The sequence below is a fragment of the Staurois parvus genome, unplaced genomic scaffold (genome assembly GCF_062004578.1).
Source record: "Staurois parvus isolate SC_StPar_1 unplaced genomic scaffold, SC_StPar_1.0 ptg000708l, whole genome shotgun sequence".
Lineage (NCBI taxonomy): Eukaryota > Metazoa > Chordata > Amphibia > Anura > Ranidae > Staurois > Staurois parvus.
The window spans coordinates 12923413-12941554 of NW_028318504.1; the positions used below are offsets into that span (position 1 = coordinate 12923413).

An 18142-nucleotide genomic window follows, 5' to 3' on the forward strand; every position below is an offset into this window, starting at 1 on the left:
TCTTTGAGATTTCTGGGCTGTCTGTCACGCACTGCTCTTTTAAGGTCTATCCATAGATTTTCAATTATGTTGAGGTCAGGAGATTGTAAAGGCTATGGCAAAACCTTCAGTTCACGCCTCTTGATGTAATCCCCCGTGGATTTCGAGGTGTGTTTAGGATCATTATCCATTTGTAGAAACCATCCTCTCTTTAACTTCAGCTTTTTCACAGATGGCATCAAGTTACCATCCAAAATTTGCTGAAATTTTATTGAATCCATTTTTCCTTCTACTCGTGAGATGTTCCTTGTGCCACTGGCTGCAACACAACCCCAAAGCATGATTGATCCAACCCCATGCTTAACAGTTGGACAGAGGTTCTTTTCATTAAATTCTGTGCCCCTTCTTCTCCAAACGTACCTTTGCTCATTCCGGCCAAAAAGTTAAATTTTAACCTCATCGGTCCACAGAACTTGTTTCCAAAATGCATCAGGCTTGTCTATATGTTCATTTGCAAAGTTCAACCGATGATTTTTGTGGTGAGGACATAGAAGAGGTTTTCTTCTGATGACTCATCCATGAAGACCATATTTGTACAAGTATCTCTTTCTAGTGGAATAGTGTACCACAACTCCAGTGTCTGCCAGATCTTTCTGGAGGGATCGTGCAGTCAAACGTGGGTTTTGAATTGTTTTTCTCACAATCCTGCGAGCTGTTCTGTCTGATATTTTTCTTGGTCTTCCAGATCTTGCTTTAACTTCCACTGTTCCTGATGACTGCCATTTCTTAATTACATTCCGAACAGAGGATATTGACATCTGAAAACGCTTTGCTATCTTCTTATAGCCTTCTCCAGCTTTGTGAGCGTCAACTATTTTCAGTTTCAGTTTTCTAGACAACTGCTTAGAAGAACCCATGGTGCTGATTGTTGGGGCAAGGTCAGATGAGTCTGGGCATTTAAAACCTTTGAGCTTGACATCACCTGGTCTTCCCAGACGATGATTGAGAACAATCCATGACACTGACAGGTCTCAGCTTGGCAAAGGGGGCAGTGCATGCTATAAATTCTGCAGGGTGCCCAAATTTTTGCAGACGCCATTTTTTTGTTTTCTGTTATTTTGAAAGTGTAAATGATGGAAATAAAATCTAACTTTTGTTGACATATTATAAGAATGTCTAATCTGTAATTTGATGCCTTTTGGAGATTTTTCCATCTTTCCTTGGCTTCTTTATGCACATTAATACAAATTTTTAGCTGGGGTGCCCAAACGTTCGATCCCCACTGTATATGTGGGACCTATGCACAGTTCTGAACACAATACAGCGCCATCTAGTTTTAAATTTGAGCAAGCAAATGCAGAAAAGGGTGAACTGGCATTTTAAATTGCATCTATCATAAGTGAGGCGTTTGTAGCCATATTAGTGCATATGCAAACAACTAACAATTAAAGAAGAACTCTGGGTATAACTGATATTTTCCCATGCAGTGGGGATACTGCACCTGCACTGAATTGCAGAGCAGAGATATACTCACTTAATCCACTGATCTTCCAAACCCAAAACTGTTCCCTGCTGCTCCTGCCCACCTCCCGTCATGCTAGCGGTCCTGGGAATGGACTGTTCCTGATGTCATCATGCCTATAGACCAGCTCTGGACATGAGGAAGACAGGAACTGTCCCACCCCTGGATATGGGGAAGCACGGTTTTCCGAAGGATCGGGCAAGTATAGCCTATTAATGTGCCCCTGGACAAAATAAGCAATTAACCCATTCAGTGCGGGTACAGCCTCTTGGCATGGGAGAAACATTTTTTTCATGGTGTTCTTCTTTAAATACTGTCCGTTGTACTGCTTGGACTTTGAAGGAGGGAGTACACCTCGAAAGCTTATCTGGAAAAATGTGAATGTTGGTGCAAACAAAAAAGTATCACAGACAGTACTCAGTTGTTTTTATTTGTCATGACAGAATGAACCAGGCTGAACACTGCTCATCTCCTACTGGGGTTACCTACTGGCATAGGCAGAACATACAAACTCCCTGCAAACAGTCATGTGGGATATGAACCTAGGCCTCAGATAGTGTTGATCACTCAGCCACCAGGCTCACTGTAAGGTCAGCCATATTATTATACAGAAAATGCTACTAAATAGTTGAAAAACTCCTCAATATCATACTACAAGTGCAGTCCAATCCCTAATAAGTCCACAAAATATAAACCATAGCCTCCTTGTGTAATTACGGTGAAAAATTAGTGTCCAAAAGAAATATAAATCCTTCCAACAATTTCCACGATAAATTTTCCCTCAAAAAAAGAAAAACATCATATAGTGCATTATCTTTTAAACTACATAGAAACATGTGACATCACTCAAGTGAATAACCCATCAAAATAATTTGCAGTGCAAATAGTGAAAAGAAAAACTGTGAATCAAACGGTGAAAGTAGACTGTGTGTGTGAATCACTTTTCAGTGCCCCCACACAAGCCAACACTGTGTATACTTCTATTAATAGTAAGGAGTAGGTACCCTTACCAACAATCCAAAACAATGACGCTTCTAATATAATCCAAGAAATGGTGGGAAATGGCCCTCCTGTAGAGGCAACACTGTCTCCACGGCACTACCTGGATTCATCAGCCATAGTACTCCATGTATCCCCATACACCTTGCGCCATATAGATGTACATATATGAGGGACAATATTAGTGTAATACCACCAAGATAGATGCAATAATAAACTTTATTTCAAAAATGCTCACATTATTTTAGCCTTTAAAACCGCTTTAAATACAACAAAGTAACCTTTCTGCCATCCAGGAAACATCCCTCATATATGTACATCTATATGGCGCAAGGGAATACAAAGGAGCTGAAAGGAGAAGAAGACTAAGTGACATAGAAAGGAAAGCTAAGGGACAAATAACCAGGCAAGGCTGAGACCCGAGTATATATATTTAACCTTTACTTACCCCGAGTTTATAAAGGAGAATAAGACCCACAGAAGATATGAAGAACAAAAGTGCTAAAGGAAGTGGGCTTAAAGGGTCCCAAACCGGCACAATTAAAAAATATACTTTCCCAGGGAAATGTGACCCCAGAAAGGTCCCAAGGCATAAATGACAAAGGAGAAGTGGATCTCAGTCTGGAAAATAGTCCTAGACTATCGTTGGGTTTGAATGTTAGCACTCAACAAATATCAGGAAATATGGAGATGAAAGAGATCTACAAGTACCGAATAAAAAAGATGGCAGAAATGTTCAAAGAATTAGAGAAAACAAAGCAAGAAATGGCAACTATTCGGAATGATTTGGGACAGCTGTGAATGAGAGTGGAAGAAATGGAGGAGCAAGTTAAAGATCAGGCACAAAACATTTCCGAATTAGAAAAGAAGATAACCAACATGGGGAAAGTCCAGAAAAAGTTGCTTTATAAGGTAGAGGTACAGGAAAACAGGGACAGGAGGAGTAATCTTAGGATACGAGGGGTCCCAGAGATTTCAAAGGGAGAAGTATTGCAAGAAGTAGTAAGTAAAATCTTAAACTCCATAATGGACAGATCAGATATAGAAGTGATCAAACTAGATGGAGTTTTTAGAATAGGAAAACCTATTCCTGGATGGCAGAAAGGTTACTTTGTTGTATTTAAAGCGGTTTTAAAGGCTAAAATAATGTGAGCATTTTGAATTAAAGTTTATTATTGCATCTATCTTGGTGGTATTACACTAGTATTGTCCCTCATATATGTACATCTATATGGCGCAAGGTGTATGGGGATACATGGAGTACTATGGCTGATGAATCCAGGCCGGTCCGGTATTTCCACCGCCGCCGTGTCAGAACACCGGGCCGGCCGCTCAGCTCTGCAGCGGGACCTTACCTGTTCCTCTATCCAGCGGCGCTGTCTTCCCGGCTTCTGTAGTGTGGGCGCTGGGCTTGACAGCCGGGTGCCAAGTGCGCATGCGCAAGAAGCGGTGCTCTTTGTGAATAGTAAGGCGGCACCTGGGACACATGACAGATCCCAGAAGCCGCCAGACCAATCACAAAGCGCAAGTGCTTCTCGCTCATGTGAACTGGGCACCCGGCTGTGAAGCCGACCGCCCACACTACAGAAGCCGGGAAGAAAGCGCGCCGCTGGATAGAGGAACAGGTAAGGTCAAAGAACAACTCCGCGGAAGTAAGAGCGGGTACCTGTCAAATTCAGGTACCCGCTCCCCCTCCCTCCCCAAAGGTCAGCAGTCATCTCCTGTACTGTGTCCGCAGTCTCTGGTCATCTCCTGTACTGTGTCCGCAGTCTCTGCTCATCTCCTGTACTGTGTCCGCAGTCTCTGCTCATCTCCTGTACTGTGTCCGCAGTCTCTGCTCACCTCCTGTACTGTGTCCGCAGTCTCTGCTCACCTCCTGTACTGTGTCCGCAGTCTCTGCTCACCTCCTGTACTGTGTCCGCAGTCTCTGCTCACCTCCTGTACTGTGTCCGCAGTCTCTGCTCACCTCCTGTACTGTGTCCGCAGTCTCTGCTCACCTCCTGTACTGTGTCCGCAGTCTCTGCTCACCTCCTGTACTGTGTCCGCAGTCTCTGCTCACCTCCTGTACTGTGTCCGCAGTCTCTGCTCATCTCCTGTACTGTGTCCGCAGTCTCTGGTCACCTCCTGTACTGTGTCCCCGCAGTCTCTGGTCACCTCCTGTACTGTGTCCGCAGTCTCTGGTCACCTCCTGTACTGTGTCCGCAGTCTCTGGTCATCTCCTGTACTGTGTCCGCAGTCTCTGGTCATTCCTGTACTGTGTCCGCAGTCTCTGGTCATCTCCTGTACTGTGTTCGCAGTCTCTGGTCATCTCCTGTACTATGTTCGCAGTCTCTGGTAATCTCCTGTACTATTTCCGCAGTCTCTGGTCATCTCCTGTACTGTGTCCGCAGTCTCTGGTCATCTCCTGTACTGTGTCCGCAGTCTCTGGTCATCTCCTGTACTGTGTCCGCAGTCTCTGGTCATCCCTGTACTGTCCGCAGTCTCTGGTCATCCCTGTACTGTCCGCAGTCTCTGGTCATCTCCTGTACTGTGTCCGCAGTCCATTAGTTCAGAATATTTTTTTTCCTGTTTTCAGCCTCTAAAACCTAGGTGTGTCTTATGGTCAGGTGCGTCTTATGGAGCGAAAAATACGGTATATTATAAGCGTCATTGTTTTGGATTGTTGGTAAGGGTACCTACTCCTTACTATAAATAGAAGTGTACACAGCGTTGGCTTGTGTGGGGGCACTGAAGAGTGATTCACACACACAGTGTAGTTTCACCGTTTGATTCACAGTTTTTTTCACTATTTTTCACTATTTGCACTGCAAATAATTTTGATGGGTTATTCACTTGAGTGATGTCACGTGTTTCTATGTAGTTTAAAAGATAATGCACTATGTGATGTTTTTCTTTTTTTGAGGGAACATTTATCGTGGAAATCGTTGGAAGGATTTACACTTCTTTTGGACACTAATTTTTCACCGTGATTACACAAGAAGGCTATGGTTTATATTTTGTGGACTTATTAGGGATTGGACTGCACTTGTAGTATGATATTGAGGAGTTTTTCAACTATTTAGTAGCATTTTCTGTATAATAATATTTATACATCTTCAGGGGTGAAGGTGTTGATTGTGCTGTGGGGAGTTGAATTTGTATATTTATTTAGGACGTGATTTTATTTAAATAAGGTCAGCCATAGACGGATCGAAATTTGGCCAGTTCAGCAGGATCCGCCAGAATTTTGATTCATCTATGGGCAGGCTGGTTGTACTGAATTCGATCGATCGAGACTTCAATACAACCAGCCTGTCGGGTTTTTACATGCAATCACATGGCAGCTATAACCACCAGCCATGATCATTGTATTTTGGAGGTGGGGAAACCTCCCGCTGTTAGAATACAACAGTACAGAGAGAGGGATTCCCCCTGTCACGGTATGGGAGCCTGCCAATTATTAATCCCCTTATTAATGCCTTGTATCACATGCCCTCAGAGTCCTGCTCTGTATTGTTCCAATTGTCCCCTGTGTCACTAGGCCAAATGGCCTAATTCAATGGCCTAATCAAATTACTCTGGGTCCCCTCCCTCCCGGCCAGCTGGCTGGGAGCTCTCTGCACATCTCCCAACTTGCTTTTCATCTCTGCAGTCATCATCCCTGCCCCCCAGGATGTCCCTGTAACCAGCATTATTCTCCCTGGGGTCTAGTATTACCTCCCCCCCTCCCGGTTGCCAAGGCGACCGGGGAGCGTCCTGCAGCAGTTTAAGAGGCTGATGCTAGGAGCTCCGTTTTTCATTCCGGTGTGCAGTCAGCAAAGGATCTCAAGCTCCAGCGAGACCTTTCTGACTAGACTCTGCAAGTCTACTCCCCAGCCTCACAGAGACCCCACAGGAGGGAAGAGGCGGCCAGAGAAAGCTTGCCTGCGATTGCGAGAGACCCCACAGAAGGGGGAGAGGATACCACAGCCCGTCTGCCAGAGCCAGAGGCAACCCGCCTGATCCTGACTCCACAGGTACCTGCGTTCTGCTTCTACCCCTGGGAGACCAGGCACCCTGTTGGATCCGTGAGTACCTGCTTCCCCACTGTGTTACCTGAACTGTTGCGGTGGTGACTCCTCGCACCCCCCTCCTGTATCGGACTACCCCTGTTACAGGGACACCCCCTTGGTTCTCCTAGTGGACTATAAGTGGGTGGGGCCCCCCTCATTACCATTTAGTGGCAAATCCACCCTCTCTGCCACCCCCCCGAAATTGAAGGACTGCCGTCTGTTTGTCTCAATAAAGCTTTGTGCATCTGCCATCCACTCTGTGTGTTCTGTCCTGCCTTTCCTCCGTTACACCCCCCATCAACACTGACTGTGTTGATGGGTGAATCGAATGATTTTCTTTACTTCAACCCGTGGCTGAAGGATAGAAAACTGCTGATTCTATAGCTTGCTTTAGAAATGTAACAGTATCAAGCGAACGAACCACAGCAAAGTCAAAGTTCCTTACGTCTATACTCATTCCAGCACCCTCAGTGAGAGGGACACTTTAACCCACAGAAGTCAGCAATGGCTGCCTACATATATTTTATTCATAACAATTATACTTTGCACGTAGGATCAATGTTTAATATAATCATTCTTCGGCAAAGGAGACAAACTCTGCTGGGACTCACCCTGCCAGCCTGGGTTGCAGACACATCCCTTGGTGCCGTTCAGATTGCACACCCCACGCTCAGGCTCTCCGCAGCTGTCCAGGCAGTACGGGATGTCACATGACTCTCCTTTCCAGTTCTCAGCGCAATCACAGTAAACACCGGTGTCATTCCTGGTCGCACACATCCCCCTTCCAGAGCAGTTGTTGGGACATGTGTCAATGCTGCAACATAAAGGAAATGATGTGAATATCATAAACCAGAGGCAACATGCTGCAGGGGGAGTTAGGGGCACGTCTTTGCACTGAAATATGAAAGAATGTGATTTCGTTAAAAAAAAAAAAAAAAAAGTCTGCAAATTTTTTTTTTTTTTTTACTGAGATAAGGAAAGACGGGAACTTTTGCCATGTACAGTATTTACTAGCAGCTGTTTTGTTATTGGGGAGATCGTCAAACACTTCCTGTGACAGTGGCAGCACAGGAAGCAAGGATATCGTTCCAACAGGAAACACTTTCTAGCCCCCATTCACTCTACTAATGAAAGCTCTTTGAATGTACCCACTGGAGCAATTCTCCTCACTTCCTGTCCAAATGACACAAGGCGAGAGAAAACTAATCTGAATTTTTATCAGCAACAAAAACCTGACAAAACCCCTGCCTTCCAACAGGAAGGAAAAAAAAAAAAAAAAAGTTTTGACTGGAGTTCTAGTTTAGCTTTACTGCAAAATTTCACAAAAGCAGGCCGTGTATATGAATCATGGGCAAAAATCTGTATTAGAAACAAATCACTGCATGTGCATGGATATAAACTGAATCTTATAAAGGAAATAGGGATGCACCGATAGATCAGCCGCTGAAAATTGTCAGTTGAAAATAGGGTTATCAAAATTTTGTCCCCCATAGACTTTGATGCCGCAATCGCCTCCCCATAGACTTTAATGCCACAATCGCCTCCCCATAGACTTTGATGCCACAATCGCCTCCCCATAGACTTGGTGCCACAATCGCCTCCCCATAGACTTTGATGGCAAAATCGCCTCCTCAGACTTTGATGCCAAAATCGCCTCCCCATAGACTTTAATGCCACAATCGCCTCCCCATAGACTTTGATGCCAAAATCGCCTCCCCATAGACTTTGATGGAAAAATCGCTTGCCCATAGACTTTGATGGCAAAATCGCCTCCCCATAGACTTCAATACAAAATCGCATCCCATAGATTTCAATGCAAAATCGCATCCCTTAGACTTCAATGCAAAATCACATCCCATGGACTTCAACGCAAAAACACCAGCCACATTAAATACTTTTAAAAAATGTTTGTTTCTTGCCAAGGGCATCCTGAATTTTCGGTTTTGGCACTGAAATTTTAATTTCAGTGCACCACTAGAAATGACAGCATTACCCCGTGCCAACATAATTTCCATAAAGGTGCTCAATTTCTAACAGATTTTTATTACATTTTCTCCATGAAGGGAAACGGGCACAGATGTATAAGCCATCAACACTGTTTAAAAAGGTGTACACGACATAAAAGGTACAAGGTACTGGAGGCAACAAGTCAGCTGCTGTTAAACATTAAAGTGCTCCTTCAGCCAGGTTTAAAAAAAATGTAAGTCGTCAGCTACAAGTCCTGTAGCTGCTGACTTTTAATAAAAGGATACTTACCTGTCCAGGGATCCAGCGATGTCCTCACCCGACCAGTTCTTTGCCGGGCTTTGGGTTCCAGGTAGCAGCATGTATGGTGTGTGAAGCCACCTTCTCACTGCGCATGCACAAGCCTCGCTGCGCTGTGTGAACGGTCCCACGGCCTTCAGGAATCCTTGCCAGAGGAAGGTTACAGGGAGGGGGAAGTCGGAAGAACTAGATGATTCCAGTGGATGTGGGGAGCAGGTACCTGTCAAAGCTAGGTACCCGCCCCCAAATAAATAACTAAAAAGTTCCAACGGGGGGGGGGGGGGGGTTGAGGTGAGGAGAACATAAAGGGGAACGTCCGTTTTGGGTGAAGTTCTTATGTAAGAAGCAAACCTAGCATGTGTATAGGAACAAGTCAAGAATACAAGTAGGGCAGCACGGTGACTAAGTGCTTAGCACTTCCGACTAGCAGGAAATGGGTCGTTGGTTCGAATGCCAACTACAGCACTACCTGCCTGGAGTTTGCATGTTCTCCCTGTTTCCTCCCACACTCCAAAGACATGCTGGTAGGGTGTGTTCTCTCTAAATTGGCCCCAGTATACAGAGTTAGGGACCTTAGACTTTAAGTAAATTGCAAGCATGGGCTGATGTGATGTACAGTATACAGGCGTACCTCGGTCTACGAATTTAATGCATTCTCCGGGCCGTTTCGTATTGCAAAAAATTCGTAAACCGAAATGCAGTTTCCCATAGGAATGCATTGAAAACCAATTAATCCGTTCCGGAGGTCAGAAAAAAAGTTAAAAAAAAAAAAGTCTTATCTGTGCAAAACTCTTTATAAAGTGCACTTTAAAGGCATAAATACTGTACAGAGACATGATTAAAAATTTCTAGAATGGCTCCAAAACTCGATGCAAAAACCGCTCCAACGCCTCCACACTCGACACCATGTGCTACCCACAGACTCCAGCATGCACGGGGCCGGCGCTATAAACCTCTCAGGCGCAATTTATCCCGGGGAAACTTGCTTCGTATTGTGAAAAAAAATTGTAAATGCATTGAAAACCAATTAATCTGTTCCGAAGGTCAGAAAAAAGTAAAAAAAAGTCTTATCTGTTAAACCACCTCCCGCCCGCCATATAGTGATATGACTGGTGCAAGGTGGTTCTCTCGTTCTGGGAGGACGTCATATGACGTCCTCCCATTCTCACCGTGCATGCGCGGCGATCGGCGGTGAGCTGTGTCCCTCGGACACAGCGGATCACTGATCACGGAAGAGCACGGAAGATGTCGGCTCGGTCATGTGATCAGCTGTGTCCAATCACAGCTGATCACATGTAAACAGGGAAATGCCGGTTATCGGCATTTCTCTCCCCACGAGCTGTCACGCTGACAGAGGAGAGGAGAGCCGGTAATTGGCTTTCCGCGGAGGGGACATGTACACTGATTATCAGGGAACTGATGATCAGTGTGCCCTGATGATCAGTGTAGCCCCAGCAGTGCCACCTGTCAGTGTCCATCAGTGCCTTGTGTCAGTGCTCATCAGTGCCTCGTGCCAGTGCCCTGATGCGGCATTGATGATCACTTATTTACAAAATGTTATGACAAAAACTAAGAAAAAAAATGTTTTTCTTCAAAATTTTCAGTGGTTTTTGGTCGGTTTAAGAAAAAATAAAAAACCCAGAGGTGATTAAAAACCACCAAAATAAAGCTCTATCTGACAAAAAATGATAAAAATTTCATATGGGTACAGTGTTGCATGACCGCGCAACTGTCATTCAAAGTGTGACAGCGCTGAAAGCTGGAAATTGGCCAGGGCAGGAAGGGGGTATAAGTGCGCTGTAGGCAAGGGGTTAAAGGCACGGCTGGCACTATGAACCTCCCAGGTGCAATTCATCCTGGGAAAACTTGCTTTGTATTGAGAAAAAAAATTTGTAAAAGCATTGAAAACCAATTAATCCGTTCCGGAGGTCAGAAAAAAAAGTTTTTTAAAAGTCTTATCTGTGCAAAACTCTTTATAAAGTGCACTTTAAAGGCACGGGGCCGGCACTATAAACCTCCCAGGCACAATGCATCCTGTGGAAACTTGCTTCGTTTTGCGAAACAAATTCGTAAAACGCATTCAAAACCAATTAATCCGTTCTGGAGGTCTGAAAAAAGTATAAAGAGTTTTGCACAGATAAGACTTTTTTTTTTTTTTTAAGTGCACTTTAAAGGCACGGGGCCGCTGCTATGAACCTCCCAGGGGCAATGTATCCTGGGGAAACTTGCTTCAATTGCAAAAAAATGTGTAAACCGAGGCATTATTTTCAATGGATTTTCATTTGTAAACCGAAAATTACGTTAACCGAGGTGTTCGTAAACCGAGGTACGCCTGTGTATGTAAAGTGCTGCGTAAATTGATGGTGCTATATTAGTACCTATAATAAATAAATAAAATAAATTCTAAAGGTATTTTCTTTTCTTTTTTTGGAAATATTTTATTACTAAAAGATAATCTGCATTCAAGAAGAAATGTATTTGTGCCTCAATGCGGTTTGGTTTCCTGGGACACAATATGGAAAGAAGCCCCTCCATCACTGCCACAGATTCAGTGTCTGTACCATCCAGTGCCGGGATGACATACAGGAACTCTGTGCAGAGCAGATAGCGGGGAATCTCGGCAGGTTCAGTGAACAGTGACAAGCCCAGATTCCTAATTACATATAACACGTCTGGTAATATTTATGTTTCAGCTGTCAGAGCTGTAAAAGCGGCAATTATTTCATCGGATATCAACGTGTCAACTAAAAAAAGAGAAAACATATGTTCCTGTAAAGAATTACAGCTTGATCTAAAGTAGTCAGACATGCTGTACAGAACACCCCGCCAGTCTGGGGCTGGACCGTGTTACCTGTAGCCGATGTTAAATCCGGTCAGGTTGTAGGCGGCGTCACTGAAGAAATGTAATAGAGCATAACCAGAGGTAGCCGCAACTTCCGGAACGGACTCGTTACTTTCCTTCTCCGGAACAATAAGTCCACTGAAATAAAACAAAGGGAAAATAAATCAACAACTGCAACTCACATTTCAAGATTTGTCAGATGTAAAAGTTGGTAATCAATGTCCGTCTTCAGGGACATAATAAAGGGCAATACTCCAATACCAGCCCACCAAGAGATTAAAAGTAATGGATTTAGACCAGGGCTCTGCAGACGTTTCAGTACAAGGGCCACATAGTATATTTTATAAACATTCCTGGGACAAAAGAGTCCCCCCTTACATCAAGGTCCCCCCCTTACATCAGAGTTCCCATCAGCTTCCCTCCTTACATCAGAGTTCCCATCAGCGTCCCCACTTACATCAAGGTTCCCATCAGCGTCCCCCCTTACATCAAGGTTCCCATCAGCGTCCCCCCTTACATCAGGGTTCCCATCAGCGTCCCCCCTTACATCAGGGTTCCCATCAGCGTCCCCCCTTACATCAGGGTTCCCATCAGCGTCCCCCCTTACATCAGGGTTCCCATCAGCATCCCCACTTACATCAGGGTTCCCATCAGCGTCCCCCCCTTACATTAGAGTTCCCATCAGCGCCCCCCCTAACATCAGGGTTTCCATCAGCGTCCCCCCTTACATCAGGGTTCCCACTAAAGTCCCCTCTTACATCACAGTCCTCTCTTACATCAGGATTCCCATCAGAGTCCTCCCTTACATAAAGGTCCTCCACATTGTGTAAAAAGGATGTATGATCCTGTATTCTCTGGGGGACATAAGTCCCTCTATTATTTCCTGATAAGACATATCGTGTGGAGTCACTTTGCACATGAACAGTTTAGTGTGTATTGCTACAGAGGTTCTTTTTCTTGGGAGAGAGCATGCAATCATAACAGGGCCAATCAGCACTGTTCAGACAGAGGTCAGGGGCTCTGCATCCTCCCAGCACAGAAAGAAAACTCCTCCTACAAGCTTTAACCAGTGCTCGGCTGAACACTGATAGGAGTCACAAGACTGCTCTAACTGCTTATGAGAAAAAGTATTTAGCGGTTTATATTTACTAAAACAATTGCATTTCCATGTTGTGTGTACTGTAGGAGAACAGAAAGTAAATGCAGGGTCCGGGGAGACCAGATATAGGGAATGCAGGGTCCTGGGAGACCAGATATAGTGAATGCAGGGTCCTGGGAAACCAGATATAGTGAATGCAGGGTCCTGGGAGACCAGATATAGTGAATGCAGGGTCCGGGGAGACCAGATATAGGGAATGCAGGGTCCTGGGAGACCAGATATAGTGAATGCAGGGTCCAGGGAGACCAGATATAGTGAATGCAGGGTCCGGGGAGACCAGATATAGTGAATGCAGGGTCATGGGAGACCAGATATAGTGAATGCAGGGTCCGGGGAGACCGGATATAGTGGATGCAGGGTCCTGGGAGATCGGATATAGTGAATGCAGGGTCATGGGAGATCAGATATAGTGAATGCAGGGTCATGGGAGACCAGATATAGTGAATGCAGGGTCATGGGAGACCAGATATAGTGAATGCAGGGTCCAGGGAGACCAGATATAGTGGATGCAGGGTCATGGGAGACCAGATATAGTGAATGCAGGGTCCGGGGAGACCGGATATAGTGGATGCAGGGTCCTGGGAGATCGGATATAGTGAATGCAGGGTCATGGGAGATCAGATATAGTGAATGCAGGGTCATGGGAGACCAGATATAGTGAATGCAGGGTCATGGGAGACCAGATATAGTGAATGCAGGGTCCAGGGAGACCAGATATAGTGAATGCAGGGTCCGGGGAGACCTGATATAGTGAATGCAGGGTCCGGGGAGACCTGATATAGTGAATGCAGGGTCCGGGGAGACCAGATATAGTGAATGCAGGGTCAATACTCTGAACTAAAAGGAAACACAATAAAAAACTGTGGGTAGCAGGTTTCAGATTTTCAGAACAGAAAGATTTATTTTTAAAAAGTGATCCCCACTAGTCTCCACATACACCTGTAAAACAGAGCAGTTATGGTATTATGGTGTTCCTATATGGCAAGCACTTGTTCTGATGGGATGAACTTGGGGAAAAAAAGAGCATGGTGAAGATTCCATAGGTCCAAACCTCTCCCCCAGCATCCAGCTGAGAACCTACATTCACCCATCCTCTACTGGGCACTGCACAAATCCAAACTACATACTAGACTCACAATTCCAGAGCCCTTTACCACTGCTGCTCCTCTACCAGGAAGAATAGAAGCTGCCATGGTTGACCTTCCTTTTGAAAATACTAGTTCCCTGGCTGTCATGTCAATTTGGCTGCATTACTACTTCCCGATTTCTGGATACAGGAACAGTACAGATTAGTTCTGATTTCACAGTGACTTGTCTGACCTGCATACTTATCAGTTTTTATTCTCTCGAAGCATTGAAGTTATTAGATGGGTGTAACAGCCAGAAATGCTGCATTTCCAGAAGCAAATCAGCAGTAACAGCATCCGAATTTAGTTGTGTTCAGGACTTTTGTTTATCAAACCGATAAAAGCCATAATACAGAGACTTTTCTTGATCATCATTTCCCTTTATTTACATGTATATAAGCATCTTAGACCTCATGCACACTGAGCGCTTACTCAGCCCTTCTAAACGTCCTTTTCTCCTGGCGGGAGAAAAGCCACTTAGCGGTAAAAGCCAAGTTTTGCACACGCATTTATGGACATTTGCACATTTGGAGTGAATGTATTCATTGTTCAGAATATTCATTTATCCTTGCCATTAGAATGCACCAACACGCAAACGCACTTAAACACAACTAGCACTAGCCCTAGGTTCAGACCTATGAAGTTTGCGTTTGATCCGCTTCTGCAGTGATTTTTGTGGTGTGTTTTGCATTTTTGCACATGTTCTTGACGTGTTTTTGATGCGTTTTGTGGGGGTTTTTCCCCACCTCGTTCCCAGGCAGATTAAAACGCAAACCACATCAAAAAACGCACTACATGCCTTTCTGCACAGTCACCATTGAAATCTATAATACCAAAAAAAAAAACCTGCAATGTTTTGCGATTAAAAAAGTCCCTGCCGCTCTCCAAAAAAACAAAATCAGGTGAAAACACGGAGATGTGAACCTGTCCCATTGGAAATCATGTTAAGTGGACTGCTGTGCGTTCTGCAAAACGCAACAGAAAACGCATAGGTGTAAACCTAGACTAACGCATGCTTATGTGCGTTTTTTCTGCCCAAACACTCCTCTCCTGAACATGCTGGTGATGGGTTATTTTATGGCCTATAAATGCTCCTCCTCTAAAGCACCTGTAAAAGCCTATGAGTGCATGGACGGGGCAGCACAGTGGCTAAATGGTTAGCACTTCCGCCTGGCAGTACTAGGGTCGTTGGTTCGAATCCCAGCCACGGCACCTCCTGCCTGGAGTTTGCATGTTCTCCCTGTTTCCTCCCACACTCCAAAGACATGCTGGTAGGTGAATTGGCTCCTGTCTAAATTGTCCCTAGTATGTGTATGTATGAGTGTAAGTTAGGGACCTTAGATTGTACGCCCCTTGAGGGTTAGGGACTGATAAGAATGTACAATATATATGTAAAGCGCTGCATACATTGACAGAAAGTGCCTGAAATAAATAAATAAGTGACCACAGGACACAGGAGATGTTCACGCACTTAAAAGACAAGTATGCTCAAAGTTTTTTTGGCTGTACTTCTCTTGTAGGTCACAGCAGTACAATTTATTTTGTCTTCCTATGGCCCAGAGTCAGTTGATAGTGGGCTATTGCCGCTCCAGGCTTTGGAAGGATCCTGACAATATTGTTAGGATCCACCTGGCTGTTGATTGACAGCTGGCTTTGCTTCTCAGTGTGCGGCTGAGAGCCAAGTACAGTTGTGCCCGCCCACTTACCAGTCCAATGCTCCGATGAGCACTGGAGGAGCAGAGCAGAGAGCAGTAACTGACAGTCACCGCTCTCTGCTCACACCAAGAACTAAGCAATCAGCGATCATGTGATCGCTCATTTCTTTGAGTTGATGTGAAACAGCTGTGACATCATATTGATGCTGCAATACAGAGGTGGGTATGCATGTGTATTTTTTCATAAATCCGCACGTAAGAACTGGTTCACACTTATGCGTTTTTTTAGTGCATTTTGCATAAATGCACTACAGTCCATTTGACATGGTTTCCTATGGGACACGGTCACATTTTTTTTTTTTTTTTAAATGCAACACGGTGTATTTTTGGCTCAATAGACTAGAATAGAATAGGACACGCGGCAGAAACGCATGTAGTACATTTTTTATTTGTTTTGCATTTTTAACCTGCATAACAAAAGCAAAGACACAAAATGCATCAAGGAATGCATAAATAAACATACGCAAACACTCACCACAAAATGCACTGCAGAAACCTATCAAAAGCAAACTGCATAGGTATGAACCAGTCTTAAAAGTGGCTTTTTTTCTGCCCAGCGCTCCTGTCTCCCAGGATTGTCTGGTGTCAGCATAGACTGTAAGAAGCAACTTATGCACACAGCTGAGCAATGAGAGAGCAGACTAGGTGCTTTGGATAGAGGCAAGTACATACTATAAAGGGATTTGCTTTGTACAATTTTCATTTCAGAGGTTTACAACCACTGAAAGATACTTTATTTAAAGGTAAAGCTTGTCAACCAACTTGCATGGCAGAAGACAAGCAGACACGGCACAATGACATCAGGACTGGGGTATGTACACATGGGTGCCTTTACCTGTAACATGGGTGCCTTTACCTGTCACATCACAAATGCGTGCTCCTGCAGAAGAAGATCCACAATACAAGTAGAAGAGACTTCCATCTCTGCAGATATTTTAGTGACTCCAGGTATAGTCATCATTTCATGCATATTTCTATCTCTGGATCGCAGACTGTTACAGATTTATCTTTTCATAGCCCTCTGCTGCATTCACAGTGGAGATTTCTGTGGACTTCCAGTTATAGTAATATTTTAGCAGGAAAGAAAGTTAGAGGAATCCTCCCAGAGGAGGCCTAGTACAAGTACCCAGAATTGGGGAAACGGAGTTGCTTTCTGCCTTTAAGAAATCTGCACAATTTTCCTGGAGAGCAGGAGCCTTGAATTACTTTAAGAGATTAAACAGAGTTTTAATCTATTAATCCAAAGCGTATTAGCGTATTATACTGCAGATGAGAAGTCGGAGAATCCTGCAGCGTGACTGTGTGTGAACTGCAAGAGAATTTGCTGCAGTTGGCACCCATCCACTGTAAACGGGCACTGAACAAGCCAGGTTTGTAAAAAGCCTCTTAGAAGTGTAAACAGTATAAAGCATGTTCTTGGCACGGAGAACTGTGCTCTGCCCAGATACAAATCACTGCGAGCCGCACACCTACATGTAGCTGGAAAAGCAGGAAGGTGTTGTTCCCATACTTTGTCTATCCCTGCTGTGCCCTATGTTGTCTTCATAACTTCCTACTCATTGCTACCCGGCATGTCACCGCACCCAAGTCCTCTACTGCATACTCATTGCTACCCGGCATGTCACCGCACCCAAGTCCTCTACTTCCTACTCATTGCTACCCGGCATGTCACCGCACCCAAGTCCTCTACTTCATACCCATTGCTACCCGGCATGTCACCGCACCCAAGTCCTCTACTTCATACTCATTGCTACCCGGCATGTCACCGCACCCAAGTCCTCTACTTCATACTCATTGCTACCCGGCATGTCACCGCACCCAAGTCCTCTACTGCATACTCATTGCTACCCGGCATGTCACCGCACCCAAGTCCTCTACTGCATACTCATTGCTACCCGGCATGTCACCGCACCCAAGTCCTCTACTTCATACTCATTGCTACCCGGCATGTCACCGCACCCAAGTCCTCTACTGTATACTCATTGCTACCTGGCATGTCACCGCACCCAAGTCCTCTACTGTATACTCATTGCTACCTGGCATGTCACCGCACCCAAGTCCTCTACTGTATACTCATTGCTACCCGGCTCACCCAAGGCCTCTACTTCATACTCATTGCTACCCAGCATGTCACCGCACCCAAGTCCTCTACTTCATACTCATTAATACCCGGGATGTCACTGCACCCAAGTCCTCTACTTCATACTCATTGCTACCCGGCATGTCACCGCACCCAAGTCCTCTACTTCATACTCATTGCTACCCAGCATGTCATCGCACCCAAATCCTCTACTTCATACTCATTGCTACCCGACACGTCACCGCACCCAAGTCCTCTACTTCATACTCATTGCTACCCAGCATGTCACCGCACCCAAGTCCTCTCACATCTGTCCCCAAATGGATGAGAGCAACCCAAAGGCTGGCAACCAATGGAATTCGTGTACTGCTAATCCTGGCAAAGAACACTGCAAGCATGCCAAACTAAAAAGTTTACCCAACG

General features: G+C 44.9%; 1 protein-coding gene across 1 annotated transcript in view; it reads right to left on the reverse strand.

Annotated features, from left to right (window-relative positions):
- The window catches only part of ATRN (attractin), a gene marked incomplete at its 5' end in the record, with an annotated part of 270653 nt that overhangs the window by 233879 nt on the left and 18632 nt on the right, over window positions 1-18142 (reverse strand). Inside the window, 2 exons of the mRNA XM_089653376.1 lie at window positions 7143-7345; window positions 11648-11776. Of these exons, the coding sequence (XP_089509502.1) occupies window positions 7143-7345; window positions 11648-11776 (332 nt within the window). The remainder of the gene's footprint in view (window positions 1-7142; window positions 7346-11647; window positions 11777-18142) is intronic.